Consider the following 13,918-nt stretch of genomic DNA (forward strand, 5'->3'; position numbering starts at 1 on the left):
ACAGAGATGGGGAGTCTTCTGTGCTAATTAGCTCCTCATAGCCCCGTGATTGCTAATAAACCCTTTATTTATTGAGTACACAAAGAGAGCGTTGTTTTAAGTGATGTTACGCAAATGCAAGTAGGGATGGTTAATGTGAAATCACACACCCAGGAAGGAACACAAGCCTGAGAGCCTGGACACCCTGGCCTTATAAATCTCTCCATTTCCAGGCCTTGTTGCTGGAAACCGAAGAGTTGGGATGGGAGCCATTGATTGGATCTCGTCCTTCTCTGTTGGGAGTTTTGTTGAGGGACTGTATTCTTTGCTAGGGTTGCACAACTGGCTGATTTACAACAGTAAATCATCTCACTGTTCTGGAAGGCTGGAAGTCCTAACTCGAGGTGTCAGCAGGGCTCTGCTCTCTCTGACACTCTAGGGGAGAGTCCTTCCTTGCCTCGTCTAGCTTCTGTGTCTGCCCAAAATTTTTGGTGTTCCTTGGCTTGTAGATGGCTGCCTTATTGCTGTCTGTTTTCACATCTTCCCCCCTCTGTGCATATCTGTCTCTATGTCCAGATTTCCCTGTTTTACAAGGACACCAGTCATACTGGATTAGAGCCACCTCCCCCCATGACCTCATTTTAACTTGATTACTTCTGTAAAAACACTACCCCCCCCCCAAACAGGTCACGTTCTAAGGTATGACGGGATTAGGACTTTGTATCTTTTTCGGTGGACACATTCAACCCATAACAGCGACCGTGTTGTAAAATAGATAATGTTTGGAAGGCCTGTAACGACACACCCATGAACTGGGCAGGCTAGTGGGTCACACAATCCTGAGGCTCCGAAATAAAGTTACAAGTCCTCAAAGGTATCATGATAACACAAAGATAACGATGATGTGAAAAACTACATACTGTGACTTTACCAAGAAATGTGATTATAACCCAAGTTGCATTAAACTCACTAGATTTGATGTTTTCCTCTGATCATTGGTACAGAAAGTACATGCTGAACAAGATATCACAAATCTAGATTGTTTTTCTTTGGTTTTGTTTGTTTGTTTGTTTTTTGTTTTTTTCTAAAAAGGTACATCAGAGAGTGATTATTGTGCTACCCAACAGGCTATCACAGAACTCTTTTATATAGTAAATGAACACTCAGAACTCTTTTATGCGTCAAGCACAGAGAACTTGTATATCTTTTTTTTTTTTTTTAATTTTTTTTTCAACCTTTATTTATTTTTGGGACAGAGAGAGACAGAGCATGAACGGGGGAGGGGCAGAGAGAGAGGGAGACACAGAATCGGAAACAGGCTCCAGGCTCTGAGCCATCAGCCCAGAGCCTGACGCGGGGCTCGAACTCACGGACGGCGAGATCGTGACCTGGCTGAAGTCGGACGCTTAACCGACTGCGCCACCCAGGCGCCCCAAGAACTTGTATATCTTAAGCATTCACCAAATCAGAATTCACACCGCTTTTCGGGAACACAAGCGTTTGTTACATAAATGAGCCCCTGTCTACTTGAGCTCATTGCCAGCAGAAAAAAACCCAGTCATTCTCTAGGGTTTTACCAGAATGTTCATGGCCCAGCAGGCACTGGTCCCAACAGGTACCGCTTCAGCTCCTGACATGGTTTCTCAATGAACAGTGTCAGGGCCAGCCCAGTGATGAAGGTCAGCAAACAGTGTCCAGAGAAAAGGTAGAACTGGAGAGAAAGAGGGGCAGAGTAAATGCAGTCCTACTACCAGATTCGTACTATGTTTGGTTTTAAAGGGCATCATCCCGGCCGTATGATCTAGATCTGTACGACCCCCAGCCCTGAACGTTAAAACTAAGGTAGGAGCGCCTGGGCGGCTCAGCCAGTTGAACATCCCACTCTTGACTTCGGCTCGGGTCACGATCTCACAGTTCGTGAGTTCGAGCCCCGCGTCGAGCTCTTTGCTGACAGTGCAGAGCCTGTGGGGGATTCTTTCTCTCCTTCTCTCTCTGCTCCTCCCCCACTGGCTCTCTAACTGCCTCTCAAAACACATAAAAATAGGGGCGCCTGGGTGGCTCAGTCAGTTGAGCGTCCGACTTCGGCTCAAGTCATGATCTCGCGGTTCGCGGGTTCAAGCCCCACATCAGGCTCTGTGCTGACCACTTGCTCGGAGCCTGGAGACTGCTTCGGATTCTGTGTCTCCTACTCTCTCTGCCCCTCCCCCGTTCACGCTTTGTCTCACTCTGTTTTTCAAAAATAAATGTAAAAAAAAAAAAAAACCAATACATAAAAATCAACTTAAAATAAATAGGATGAATGACATCGAAGAAAGATATTATCCCAAAGCCCTCCCTCAAAGAAAGCAAAGGACAATAGGCCCCTAGCAGCCCCCACAACAAAGCGAGCTTCTCTCCCCGAGCCAGTGGGCTGCGTGGTGACTCCAGCAGAGAAGGGACAGTGGAGCCACAAGAGAGCGGAGAGTGGGGACTCACTCACCATGTTGGTGTCGCTGTAGTGAATGAGCGTTTCTTGAAGGCCGTTGTAGAGCATGATGAGGATCGGATGAACCAGGTAGCAAGCGTAACTGATGCTGGCCAGGAAAGCCCAGATGTGGCAGGAGAGGAGCCTGTTCACCAGCCCTGGAGGGAACGGGCAGCCTGACTTACGGAGCCATGACTCCGCCCGGTCCCTCTGGGCGCCGTGCACCTGTGTGTGTGGACTTCTAAGAAGGCCTTTATTCTCCTGATTTTTTTTTTAATTTTTTTTTTCAACGTTTATTTATTTTTGGGACAGAGAGAGACAGAGCATGAACGGACGAGGGGCAGAGAGAGAGGGAGACACAGAATCGGAAACAGGCCCCAGGCTCCAAGCCATCAGCCCAGAGCCCGACGCGGGGCTCGAACTCACGGACCGCGAGATCGTGACCTGAGCTGAAGTCGGACGCTTAACCGACTGCGCCACCCAGGCGCCCCTCTCCTGATTTTTAAGAGAAGGTGCCCCACACCAAACCAAACTTTGCAGGAATGTGAAAAAATAAGAGACGCTAATACAGCGTTTCCAGTCAGGTGACTTCCTCAGTACGACCTCAAGCCCTGAGCACCGACCGTTCCGCGTGGGAAACAAGGAACCAAGTCCTTCCACCGGCCTGGGTTCTGGCTCAAGATGCAGCACGGGAGCCGCTGGGCCCTGGGACGAGGTGGTTCGTGTCGCCTGGCCTCAGGCTCGTCCTCTGTTACTGAGAGGCTCGCGTCTGGTCAACGTGTAGGTCCCTTTCGGGACAAATATTCCATAACTCGGTGTAACTTCTAGAACTGCGTTGTCCCACGCGGTAGCCACGAATGTCCTCACAGAAGGCGGAAGAGGAGACACAGACACACAGGGGAGAGGCAGGGCGAGGAAGCCATGTGAAGGCGCGGCAGAGACTGTAGTGATGCACTTTCGGGCCGGGAACTCAGGGCTCGCTGGCAGCCATGGCACAGATCCCCCCCTCGGGGCTTCCAGAAGGACCTTGCCAACACCTTGATATTGGGTTTCTAGTTTCCAGAACTATGAGAGGATTGATTTCTGTTGTTTCAAGCCATGAAAGAAAGGCAAGAAAGGACAGGAAGGAGGGAAGGAAGGAAGGAAGGAAGGAAGGAAGGAAGGAAGGAAGGAAGGAAGGAGGGAAGGAAGGAAGGAAGGAGGGAGGGAAGGAAGGAAGGAAGGAAGGAAGGAAGGAAGGAAGGAAAAAGAAAAGAAAAGAAAAAAACTTGTTTCTCCTTTGCACGAGGCTCATCTCCAGTGCTCAGTCATGCATCACTGTTGTATCAGTTGCTCAGGACAAAATCTTTGCCATCCCAAATTCTGTCCTTTCTCCCATGTCCCACAGAGTGCTACCATCTGTCTTTAAAACTGTCTATCTCAAACGGGACCATTTCTTCCCATCTCCTCCACTACCCCCCGCATCAAACCCACCAGCTCCTACTCCCTGGACCTGTACAGTAGCTTCCTGATGGATCCATTGGTCTCTCTCTGCTCTCCTTCTTGCTGCCCTGCAGTCTCCATGCAACGTCCAGAGTGCTCTTTTAAATCACAGGTCAGATTACGTTACATGGCTTTTAAAATAAAATCCGGGGCGCCTCGGTGGCTCACTCGGTTGGGCGTCCGACTTCGGCTCAGGTTATGATCTCATGGTTCATGGGTTGGAGCCCCGTGTCAGGCTCTGTGCTGGTGGCTCGGAGCCTGGAGCCTGTTTCGGATGCTGTGTCTCCTCCTCTCTCTGCCCCTCCCCTGCTCATTCTCTGTCTCGCTCTGTCTCTCAATAATAAATAAATGTTAAAAAAATGAAAATAAAATCCAGTCCTTCCCCTGGGCCTTGAAGACCCTGCATGACCTGGCTGCTACCTTCCTCTGTGTTCTCATTCCCATCTCTCTCCCACCTTGATCTTGATTCCTGTCTCACCGGTCTTCTTGCTGCTTCTCCCGCCCACTAAGCTCGTTCCAGTCTTGAGACCTCTGCCACACCATCCCTTTGCCTGCAAATATTTGCAAACTCACCCCTACTCCAGTTACCCTCCGATCCCGGCTTTATTTTTATTCCCTATATATATCCACGCTGGAATTATACACGTATTTACGTAACCTGGCTCCAGATTTGTTTCCGATGGCTGCTGCAACAAATTGCACAAATACCGTGGCTCGAAACAACAACGATCTACTCTTGCGTCATTCTAGAGACAAGAAGCCCCAAACCAGTATGGCTGAAATCACGGTGTGGACAGGGTCACACTCCCTCTGGAGGCTCTAGGGGAGAATCCATTTCTTGTCTCCTCCGACCCCTCCCGGCTTCTGGCTCTCCTTGGCTTGTGGCCCCTCCCAACAACATCAGCGGTTTCAAATGTCTCCCCACTCCATCTTCGTGTTGTTGTCTCCTCTGCGAGTGTCCCTCTATCCTCCTCTTTGGAGGGTACACGTGACCGCATTTAGGGCCCATAGAATCTCCCCGCCTCCCAATCTCGTGATCGCCGCCATCACATCTGCAAAGTCCCAGTTGGACCTGATATACCAGGGGTCGTTAATGCAGCTTACTAGAGTCTCCCGGGCTGTGTTCCCTGCCCCCCTGTGATCTCCTACAACAGAGACGTTTTTTCTTGTCTACTGCTCCGCATCCTGTGCAACTTGAACAGCGCTTGGCGTAAAGCGAGCATTCTGGAAGTATTTTGTATGATTGAGAGAACAGAGATGGACTCACCGGCCAAAGATACCTTTGCCCCAAGTGAATGTCAAGGGATAAGATCAACCGAGACATTTCTGGGGAGCAAACAATATAGTTATAGGAAAATTAAGGCAACAGAGAGCCCGTGTCACGCAGGTAAACGAAACACAAAAGAACATCCTTAAAGCAAGCAAACTCCTGGTCACGTCATGAGCCACAACTGGCTCCAGTCAACTGTTAATCACATTAAATTAATGTTGTTAATTCAGACCTTGTTGGTTTTGTAGTCGTATGGTTACTTTATTATTTTTTCTGAAGACTTTATTTTTCAGTATTCTCTACACCCATCATGGGGCTCGAGCTTACAAACCCGAGCTCAAGGGTCGCATTTTCCACTGACTGAGCCAGGCAGATGCCCCCTTTTGTTTAAATTTTTTAAATGTTTATTTTTGAGAAAGAGTGAGACAGAGCGTGAGCAGGGGGAGGGGCAGAGAGAGGGGGAGACACAGAATCAGAAGCGGGCTCTAGGCTCTGAGCGGTCAGCACAGAGCCCGACACGGGGCTCCAACCCATGAACCGTGAGATCATGACCTGAGACAAAGTTGGATGCTTAACTGACTGAGCCACCCAGGTGCCCCATTTTTGTGGTTACTTTATAACCACATTTGTTTTGACTTTATAAATCTATGTATTATAAACATAAAAATTTATATCTAGATTTATGTATGCTCATGTTTAGGTAAAATTAGAATTAAAATAATTTAAGCCAATACTAAGGATCCCCAAAGACTTCTTCTTCCTTTGGAATGGGTCCATGTATTACTAAAGTTCGAGGACCCCTGAAGGAGAGACGGCACCACCGAAAGGTTTTAACTGGTGGAGTCACGTGGTCAGAAGATGACTCTGGCAACTCAGCATGGAACCAAACCCTCATGGTCTACACTGGCCCTGACTCAGACGATGGAAAGATGATTTGAGGCATCAGGACTCCCCTTCTCACCCTGAGAGTCTTGGTGAAACACTTCCTCAAACGTCCCTTTACAGATGTACTTTTCTAAAGGTCACCAGGTGGACACATATTTTCTAGGATTGAACCTCACCTGTCACCTCCTACCTTGACCTGCTAACCAATCTTGCTATCTTATAGCACCAGAGATGCAAACCTAGAACATCAGTCGCACCTGCAATTGTGATTGGCTAATGACAACACTCTTTGAAAACACGTATCACTCAAGAATGCATCAAAGGACTTGTCTGTCGTCTGGATTAACGGAGGCGTTGTCCATGCTCAGGCTAAGAATTGCTAGCATTTACTAGCTCCACGGTAATGATAATGCCGCAAATCTGATTGATCTTTTAAAAAATATTTATTTATTTTGCAAGAAAGAGAGAGAATGTGAGTGGGTGAGGGGCAGAGAGAGAGAGAGAGAGAGAGAGAGAATCCCAAGCAGGCTCTGCACTGTCGGCGCAGAGCCCCACGTGGGGCTTGAACTCACAAATGGTGAGATCACGACCTGAGCCAAAATCGAGAATCGGACGCTCAACCGCCTGAGCCACCCAAGTGCCCCCAATTTGACTAATCTTCTAACTTGACCTAAGACTCTCCCCCCAGCAAGTTATTCTTCATTTAGCACGACTTTTACAAGAGACAAGAATACTGTTATGCTACCACCATATCGTGGGCAGCCTGTGCCAGGCCAGGGAGAGGAGTTGCCTATGTTCTGAGGCTCTGGGGACAGCTCATGGTCATTGTCACCAGGTGGGAGCAGTGTTAGGGTGGGGTCCTGTGATTCAAACAGCTGCCCAGAAATGCAAATACATCCGTCAGCGAGAACGCGGCCCATTTCTTCTTTAACATCATTTCTCCATAGAAGGGAAAGCGTTTAAAATTAAAATATTAAAGAACAAATTCCTCATCCTTATATACTCATCAAATTCAGAAACAGTTCTACCAATCAAACATCTGAGAGGGGTCCTATTGCACAGAAACGACGGTCACGGGCTTTGGGCATCGGCTTTTCACTCTGTCCGGGGTTCGTTTTCTAGCTCAACCACTACCGAGCTGCGTGACGTTCAAGTGTTATCTCCAGGCGCCATCTTTCTCACAGAGAAATAGCACGTTATAGCTGTACCCACAGCGGTGTGGCCAGCGTCACCCAGGATCACATGGGTGAAATTCTCCATGAGACCTGGCGTAAGCCTGTGCCCAGTCAGCAGGAGTTGTTGTGATCAATTTATCGTTTTCCTCCTTAACCCATGAATCCCAAACGCCTTTGCTGAGGCTAAGTGGGTTGGGTTCACAGGCCAAACTTTAAGCTCATCCTGATTATTTCCCTAGGGTATATAAAGGTGTCATGACTCCACCTGGCTCTATTTCCAACCCTTCAGGGCTTCTGGGCAGTGCGGCGCCAGAACTTTTTCTGGATGATTCTTGCCACTCTTTCTCCTGTCATTTTATGACACCCCAAGCATCCAGTCCCTATCTCATGCCAACTAGAAAAGAAAGGGAAAAAGACATCAGGTGACTTGGATAGCCATTTCTAATGTGAAGAAAACCCCTTTCTTGCCATTTAGGCCCCTTTTCTGCTTGACTTTCCACACATTGAGAGCCAGGCTCAATAGACAGTTCCCCAGCTTGTCACAGGGCTGAAGGGGATCTTGGGAACTATTCGGTCTCTACCCTCAGATAAGGAAACCGAGGCCCAGGGTGGGTGTGACCACCACTTTGGTCCCTGCCACTGGTATTTTGTTCTTACTGTAGGACCCTCTTTGTTCTCCTCCAGCTTCTAAAGTGGCTTCATTGGAGAGGCTCAGAACCCACATTCGTACATAAACCAGTGTAGAAATTGAAAACAGAATATGGGGGGGTTCCCCCAGGATACAAACAAATTGATGTCTTTGAGTCAATATCAGTCGTTCAACAACAAATAAAAAAGCCCGTCCGCGCACACCGTGTTTTCGCATTTGTCCCCTTTAAAAAGACACAGTGTGAACCTATAAGCAACCCCCCGCGCTGCGTTGTACCTCCATAGCCTTCCTGACATGCCAACAGGACCCAGCCCACGGCTGCCGCCCACAGGGTCCGGTGGAGGGCCTGGTACAGAGCAACGGCAGGTGAAGAGGTGACGGAAGTATCATCCACTGCATACGCCAGAGCGACCACTGCGAACAGGGTGGCCAGGGAGCAAGTCCACCCCAGCAGGGCCTGCGTCTACAGGGAAAGGAGAGACACGGGTCAAGCTCGTTCTGGCCATTGCGTATTTACTTCCTTTTACACGAATTTACTTTTTGGTCACTTTTGGTATCTATTTGTAAACCTCGATCGGTGCCCAAAATGTCGCTAACACAAAAGGTTCGGATTACTGGTTACGATGGGTTAGGTTTGGGGTGCAGTGAGGGGGAGTGAGGTGTGTGACCACGGAGAGATCTTGGTGGCGACAGCAAAGTTCTGCACCTTGCTTGCGGTGGCGGTCACACAAATCCCCACGTGATAAAATTGCACAAAATGGCCGTGAGTCCCAAATAATTATTAAATGAAAGTTCAAGGGGGGAAAAAAAAGGGAGAAAGAGAAGATAATGTTGGAGCCCGCTCTTGACCTCCCATTCTGTTCCTTAACCTAGTAAGGCTCCTTGATTGGTTCTGTCCCCACCGACAGCTCAAGGGCCTCCGGCACCCAATCCGTACGTGGGCTGCACCCTAGTCACTGGGGTCATAAAATGGCAGAGGGAGTGGGAGAATGGAGAACTTTCTAGCTCAGAAAATAGCACCATGGGTTAAATTCTATTCTGGGGCTCAGTTCAAGATCTTAGATTTTAGGTCATCTAACTTGACCTTTTTAGACCCAGATCTGTCTTCCAAGAGTCTCTCTTGCTTCTAAGCTTCAGTTCCCAGGTTGCTATGATAACGTCTCCATTGAACCAAACTAGCATCTTATCAGTCTACCATCTTGTCTCTAAAGGGAAGCTCTCCCCCCCGGGCCTCAGATTCCTGCCGTAGGCTCTGACTACATGGAAGGAAAGGCATTTCCTCGGGGGCTCTCCACAAGCCCCCCTTTTTAGGCTAGGATCCCCTTCACCTTTTCACTCATAATGCACACCGCCCCATCTCATTCCCAGCATATAACATATGCCCCCTGCTGCTTCCAGCTTGGACACTGTGTCCTTATTTTCTGGCTTCTAGAGGTTTGTGTTTGGCCTGCCCGTCCCTTCCACCTTGTTTCTCCAGCTCAGCTTGACTTGTGTTCTGGCTCTATGCTTCCTGGTCCTGACTCAGCCCTCGGAGTGGTTCACAAATACTCTGTCCTTGGGGCACCTGGGTGGCTCAGTCAGTTAAGTGTCTGCCTCTTGGTTTCAGATCAGGTCATGATCCCAGGGTCATGGGATCAAGTCCTACATTAGGTTCTGTGATGAGTGTGGAGCCTGCTTGAGATTCTCCCTCTCTCTCTCTCTCTCGCTCTCGCTCTCTCTCCTTCTGCCCCTCTCCCCTGCTTGCTCACTCTCACTCTCTCTCTAAAATAAAATAAAATGAGGGGTGCCTGGGTGGCTCAGTCAGTCGGGCATCCTGCTTTGGCTCAGCTCAAGATCTCACAGTTTGTGAGTTCAAGCCCCGCGTCAGGCTCTGAGCTGACAACTCAGAGCCTGGAGTCTGCTTTGGATTCTGTGTCTCCTCCTGTCTCTGCCCCTCCCATGCTCATGCTCTGTCTCTCTGTCTCTCAATAATAAATAAGCATTAAAAAATAAAATAAAAAAGGGGCGCCTGGGTGGCGCAGTCGGTTAAGCGTCCGACTTCAGCCAGGTCACGATCTCGCGGTCTGTGAGTTCGAGCCCCGCGTCAGGCTCTGGGCTGATGGCTCAGAGCCTGGAGCCTGTTTCCGATTCTGTGTCTCCCTCTCTCTCTGCCCCTCCCCCGTTCATGCTCTGTCTCTCTCTGTCCCAAAAATAAATAAACGTTGAAAAAAAATTTAAAAAAAAAATAAAATAAAATAAAATAAACAAATGTTCTCCCCGCGTCTTAGATTTCACCTCTGCCACCAGAGGAACTTTTGCGCAGTTCAAGGGCAACACCAGCTAGTGTTTTAAATAGATTGCCCCAAGTGTACATTTGAGATCAAGAGATGAGAAGAGCTTCACCAAAGTCAGCTGGACAAGCTAAGAGAGGACAGCAGAAGAAACGATCAGCAGGGATTCACTGGAAGCATAGGGCTTCACCGGAAAGAATGGATATACAAGGGCTACGTGACTCTTCCTATAGGCTCGAGTTATGATATTCCCCTGTAGATGCACGATTCACTTGTAGATTACAACAGAGTGCCATTAAAGAGGCGCTTCAGCAGGGACTGGTGGAAGATTGCATGGGAGGAGTGGTCAATGAGGAAGATGAACCCGGCTTTCTGGTTTGAGTCTCGAGGTTGGTTGGTGAATCAGAGTGATTACCCGCAAAGGAGCCAGGGAAGGAATTTTACCTGCAAGGTAAAGTAACAGCTTCTTCCCCCTTAGATACCGCATGTCCTGATTCTCAGATGGAACCAATGAATCTGACCAAGAATCCTATCTGTAGAAACCAAGGAGCTCGTGCTATTAGAAAGTAACTATGGGGGTGCCTGGATGGCTCAGTCAGTTGAGTGTCTGACTTCGGCTCAGGTCATGATCTCACAGCTCGTGAGTTCGAGCCCCGCATCGGGCTCTGTGCTGACAGCTCGGAGCCTGGAGCCTGCTTCTGCTTCTGTGTCTCCCTCTCTCTCTGCCCCTAACCCACTCACATTCTGTCTCTGTCTCTCTTAAAACAAATAAACATTAAAAAAAAAAAGTAAAAAAAAAAAGTAACTATGGGGCAGGGGCACCTGTGTGGTTCAGTTGGTTAAGCGTCAGACTCTTGATTCCCGCTCAGGTCATGATCTCACGGTTCGTGGATTGGAGCCCCGCGTTGGGCCCTGTGCTGACAGCGCAGAGCCTGCTTGGGATTCCCTCTCTTTCCCTCTCTCTCTGCCCTCCCACACTGCCCATGCTCTCTCTCACTCTCTCCCTCTCAATAAATAAATAAGCATTTTTAAAAAGTTATAAGACAAGTAACTATGGGAGCCTGGGTGGCTCAGTCAGTTGAGCGTCCAACTCTTGATTTCAACTCAGGTCATGATCTCATGGTTCGTGGAATTGAGCCCCACATTGGGCTCTGGAGCCTACTTGGGATTCTCTTTCTCCCTCTCTCTTTGCCCCTCCTCAACTCTCTCTCAAAATAAATAAATAAACTTAAAAAAATTAATTATGAAAACAAACAAACAAGTAACTATGTTCTTTCAGAAGAGGGCCTTGCCATTGCAATCTCATTGGGTGTGTTTTTCCCGTGTCAGGGATTTCTCTGGGTCTGTACCAAGGCTCCAACCAGTGGAACACTGCTGGGTTCTAATTCTGGAGCTTTCTTAAAGGAGCTCCGTGAAGAAAGCAGAGAACCAGGCTTTCGCGAGAAGACAAGGTCTCTCTTATTCTCTGGCACCAAGAGACATTGCTGACGCAACACAACACAATAAAGTACTGAGCAGTCTGGTTCCTGCCCATGGCTTTGGAAGAGCGTGGCCGAATGGGCCACTCCAGTCCCAAACAGGCGCGGCCCTTACAGTGAAGTATGGGACAAACTTACCTTGGTTTTAAGAATGTTTGCCTGGTGGTTTTGGTGCATGAAAATGCTCAGAAAGAGCCCCACGAGGAATGGTCCGAATCTGCAGTAGGGCTTCGTGTAGTACTCGGAGAAGTACAACACAGTCACGTTTTCACTGAAAAACAAAAGAACATGAGGCAAAAGGTCATGTTTGATCTAGACACGAAGAGAGGAATCTCTCAGATGTCCATCGGCACGATCGGCAAATCCAAAGGAAAATTTGGGGTGCTTTTGTTCATTTCCTCAGTCAGATCTACAGACGGTACCCTCAGGGTCCTGCCTTGTGCCACAGCTGGCCTGCTCAAGTTGCAAACGCCCCTGGGCCCCTCCACCCTGGACCCCAAGGAAATATGATGACCAAGTCCGTTTTAAGGACCTGTGCTGGCAGCTGGCACATTACGCTAGCTCTAAAAATGTGGTTTTCAGAAGTGAACGTCTTCGTGGAACGTCCTCATGGTTGCTTGGGCCACATCCCCGGAGATTGTGGTCTGAGATGGTGCTTGCTGGAAGCGTCAGTGGGATTTAAAGTCTCCCCAGGTGATTCTCATGTGCTTCGAGAGTTGAGGACCTACTCTATTAGATTAGATGGGATTCGATGGGAATGAGCCTCTCCCTCGGTCACCTGGCAGGGCCCGCAGGGGCCAATGATATGACAGGAAGGGCATGGTGTTCCCCTAGTGAAAAAACCTGGGGTGTCTTCATTCATTCATTCATTCATTTCCCCTCGCAAAAACATGTGGAGCACCATGTGCGCGAGTCACGGTGCCGGGCTATTTTGCATCCGGAGGTCAGCGAAGGCTGCTCTGAGAAAATGACGTTTGCACTGACACCTTCAGGAAATGAAGAAGCGAGCCCTGCCAAGATCCGGACTTCAAAGGAAAAGCATCCTAGCGTGAGGGAACAGTGAGTGCAAAGGCCTGAGGAGAGAGCGTGCTTGGTGTGTGAAGGCTAGAAGGCTGGTGCGGCTGGTCCAGAGTCAGCACATAGGGGAGTGATGGAGGAGGTCAGACAGGGCTTCTACCGTGAGAGCAGTGGGCAGCCTTTGGAGGAATTTGAGCAGATGACCGACAGCATCTGACTCCCATTTGTATCACTCTGCCTGCTGCATTGAGAACAGATCAGCAGGAAATCGTGCCGCTGTATCCCGCGTGATGCACAGGGTGGTGATAAGGAAAAATCGTGATATAAACCTCACTGGAGAAGCAAAATAGCATAGCGGGTAAGGTCCTCGGTTCCACTCACACCTGTGCCGCTTACTAGCCGTGTGACCTTGAAGGGATAACCCCCACTTCCGTAAATTTCAGTCTCTCCAGCCAATAATTGAGCTTCCGAGGGGCAAGTCGGCCGCGGGAGGAGAAACCCAATACAGCCGCGTGGGGGCGCTCCTTTCCTCCGAGAAACATTTCAACGGGCAGCCCACGCGTTCCTGGTGCTTTCAGAGAAGACCCCCCCCCCCCCCCCCCCCCGCCAGCGCAAGTTGAAAGGGTCAGAAGTTTGGAAACAAAAACGCAATCAACTTTCCCATCCAGGCTGAACATTTCCCACCCAGTTTTTCCACGAGCCGCCGCACACAGCGCAAACAGCCTGGCACTCGCTGAGCAGCCTCCCTGGGAGGTCCTGGCCATTCAGAGGGCAGGCAAGCAAGAGGGCCCGGCTGGGAACCGTGGGTTACCTTGCTTCTGACGGAGCTGCGACCGGAAGGGAGTAAGCCAGGGTGAGCAGAGCTGTGGCAGTGAAAGATGCCAAGAACAGCATGGCCCCGAGGAGGACAAGGACATGTTTACTTCTGCAAAGAGAGGACATTGACAGAAGCACTCTTCAGTTTCCTTCGCTGCAAAATTTGTGGCCACGAAAGACTTGAAAGCTTGGCAATCAGAGGCACTTCCTGCCAGGCCTGCCTTTGAGAGAGGCTGATGTGGGGGCAGCTGTGAGTCAAGAGAACTGGCTTAGCCTTTAAATGTGACCATTTACTGGCTGTGCGACCCTAGGCAGGACCTTGAACTTGATTTTCCTCATCTTCACCCTGAAATGTACTGTGCGGCTCAAGATGTGACCATGCTTGGGAATGTTCCTTGCCACCCACGAAGCATTACGCGGACATAAATGGTGG

At 49.3% G+C, this 13,918-nt stretch overlaps 1 protein-coding gene across 1 annotated transcript in view; it reads right to left on the reverse strand.

The window, feature by feature from the left end:
• Positions 1–1,383: 1,383 nt before the first annotated feature.
• LOC115527998 (O-acyltransferase like protein) overlaps positions 1,384–13,918 on the reverse strand; it is a 64,191-nt gene continuing 51,656 nt past the window's right edge. The window contains exons 11-15 of the mRNA XM_030335801.1: positions 13,481–13,594; positions 11,791–11,923; positions 8,181–8,367; positions 2,459–2,601; positions 1,384–1,690 (exon numbers count right to left, since the gene is read on the reverse strand). Coding sequence (XP_030191661.1) covers positions 1,565–1,690; positions 2,459–2,601; positions 8,181–8,367; positions 11,791–11,923; positions 13,481–13,594 — 703 coding nt within the window. The 3' untranslated portion in view covers positions 1,384–1,564. The remainder of the gene's footprint in view (positions 1,691–2,458; positions 2,602–8,180; positions 8,368–11,790; positions 11,924–13,480; positions 13,595–13,918) is intronic.

The sequence above is a fragment of the Lynx canadensis genome, chromosome D3 (genome assembly GCF_007474595.2).
Source record: "Lynx canadensis isolate LIC74 chromosome D3, mLynCan4.pri.v2, whole genome shotgun sequence".
NCBI lineage: Eukaryota > Metazoa > Chordata > Mammalia > Carnivora > Felidae > Lynx > Lynx canadensis.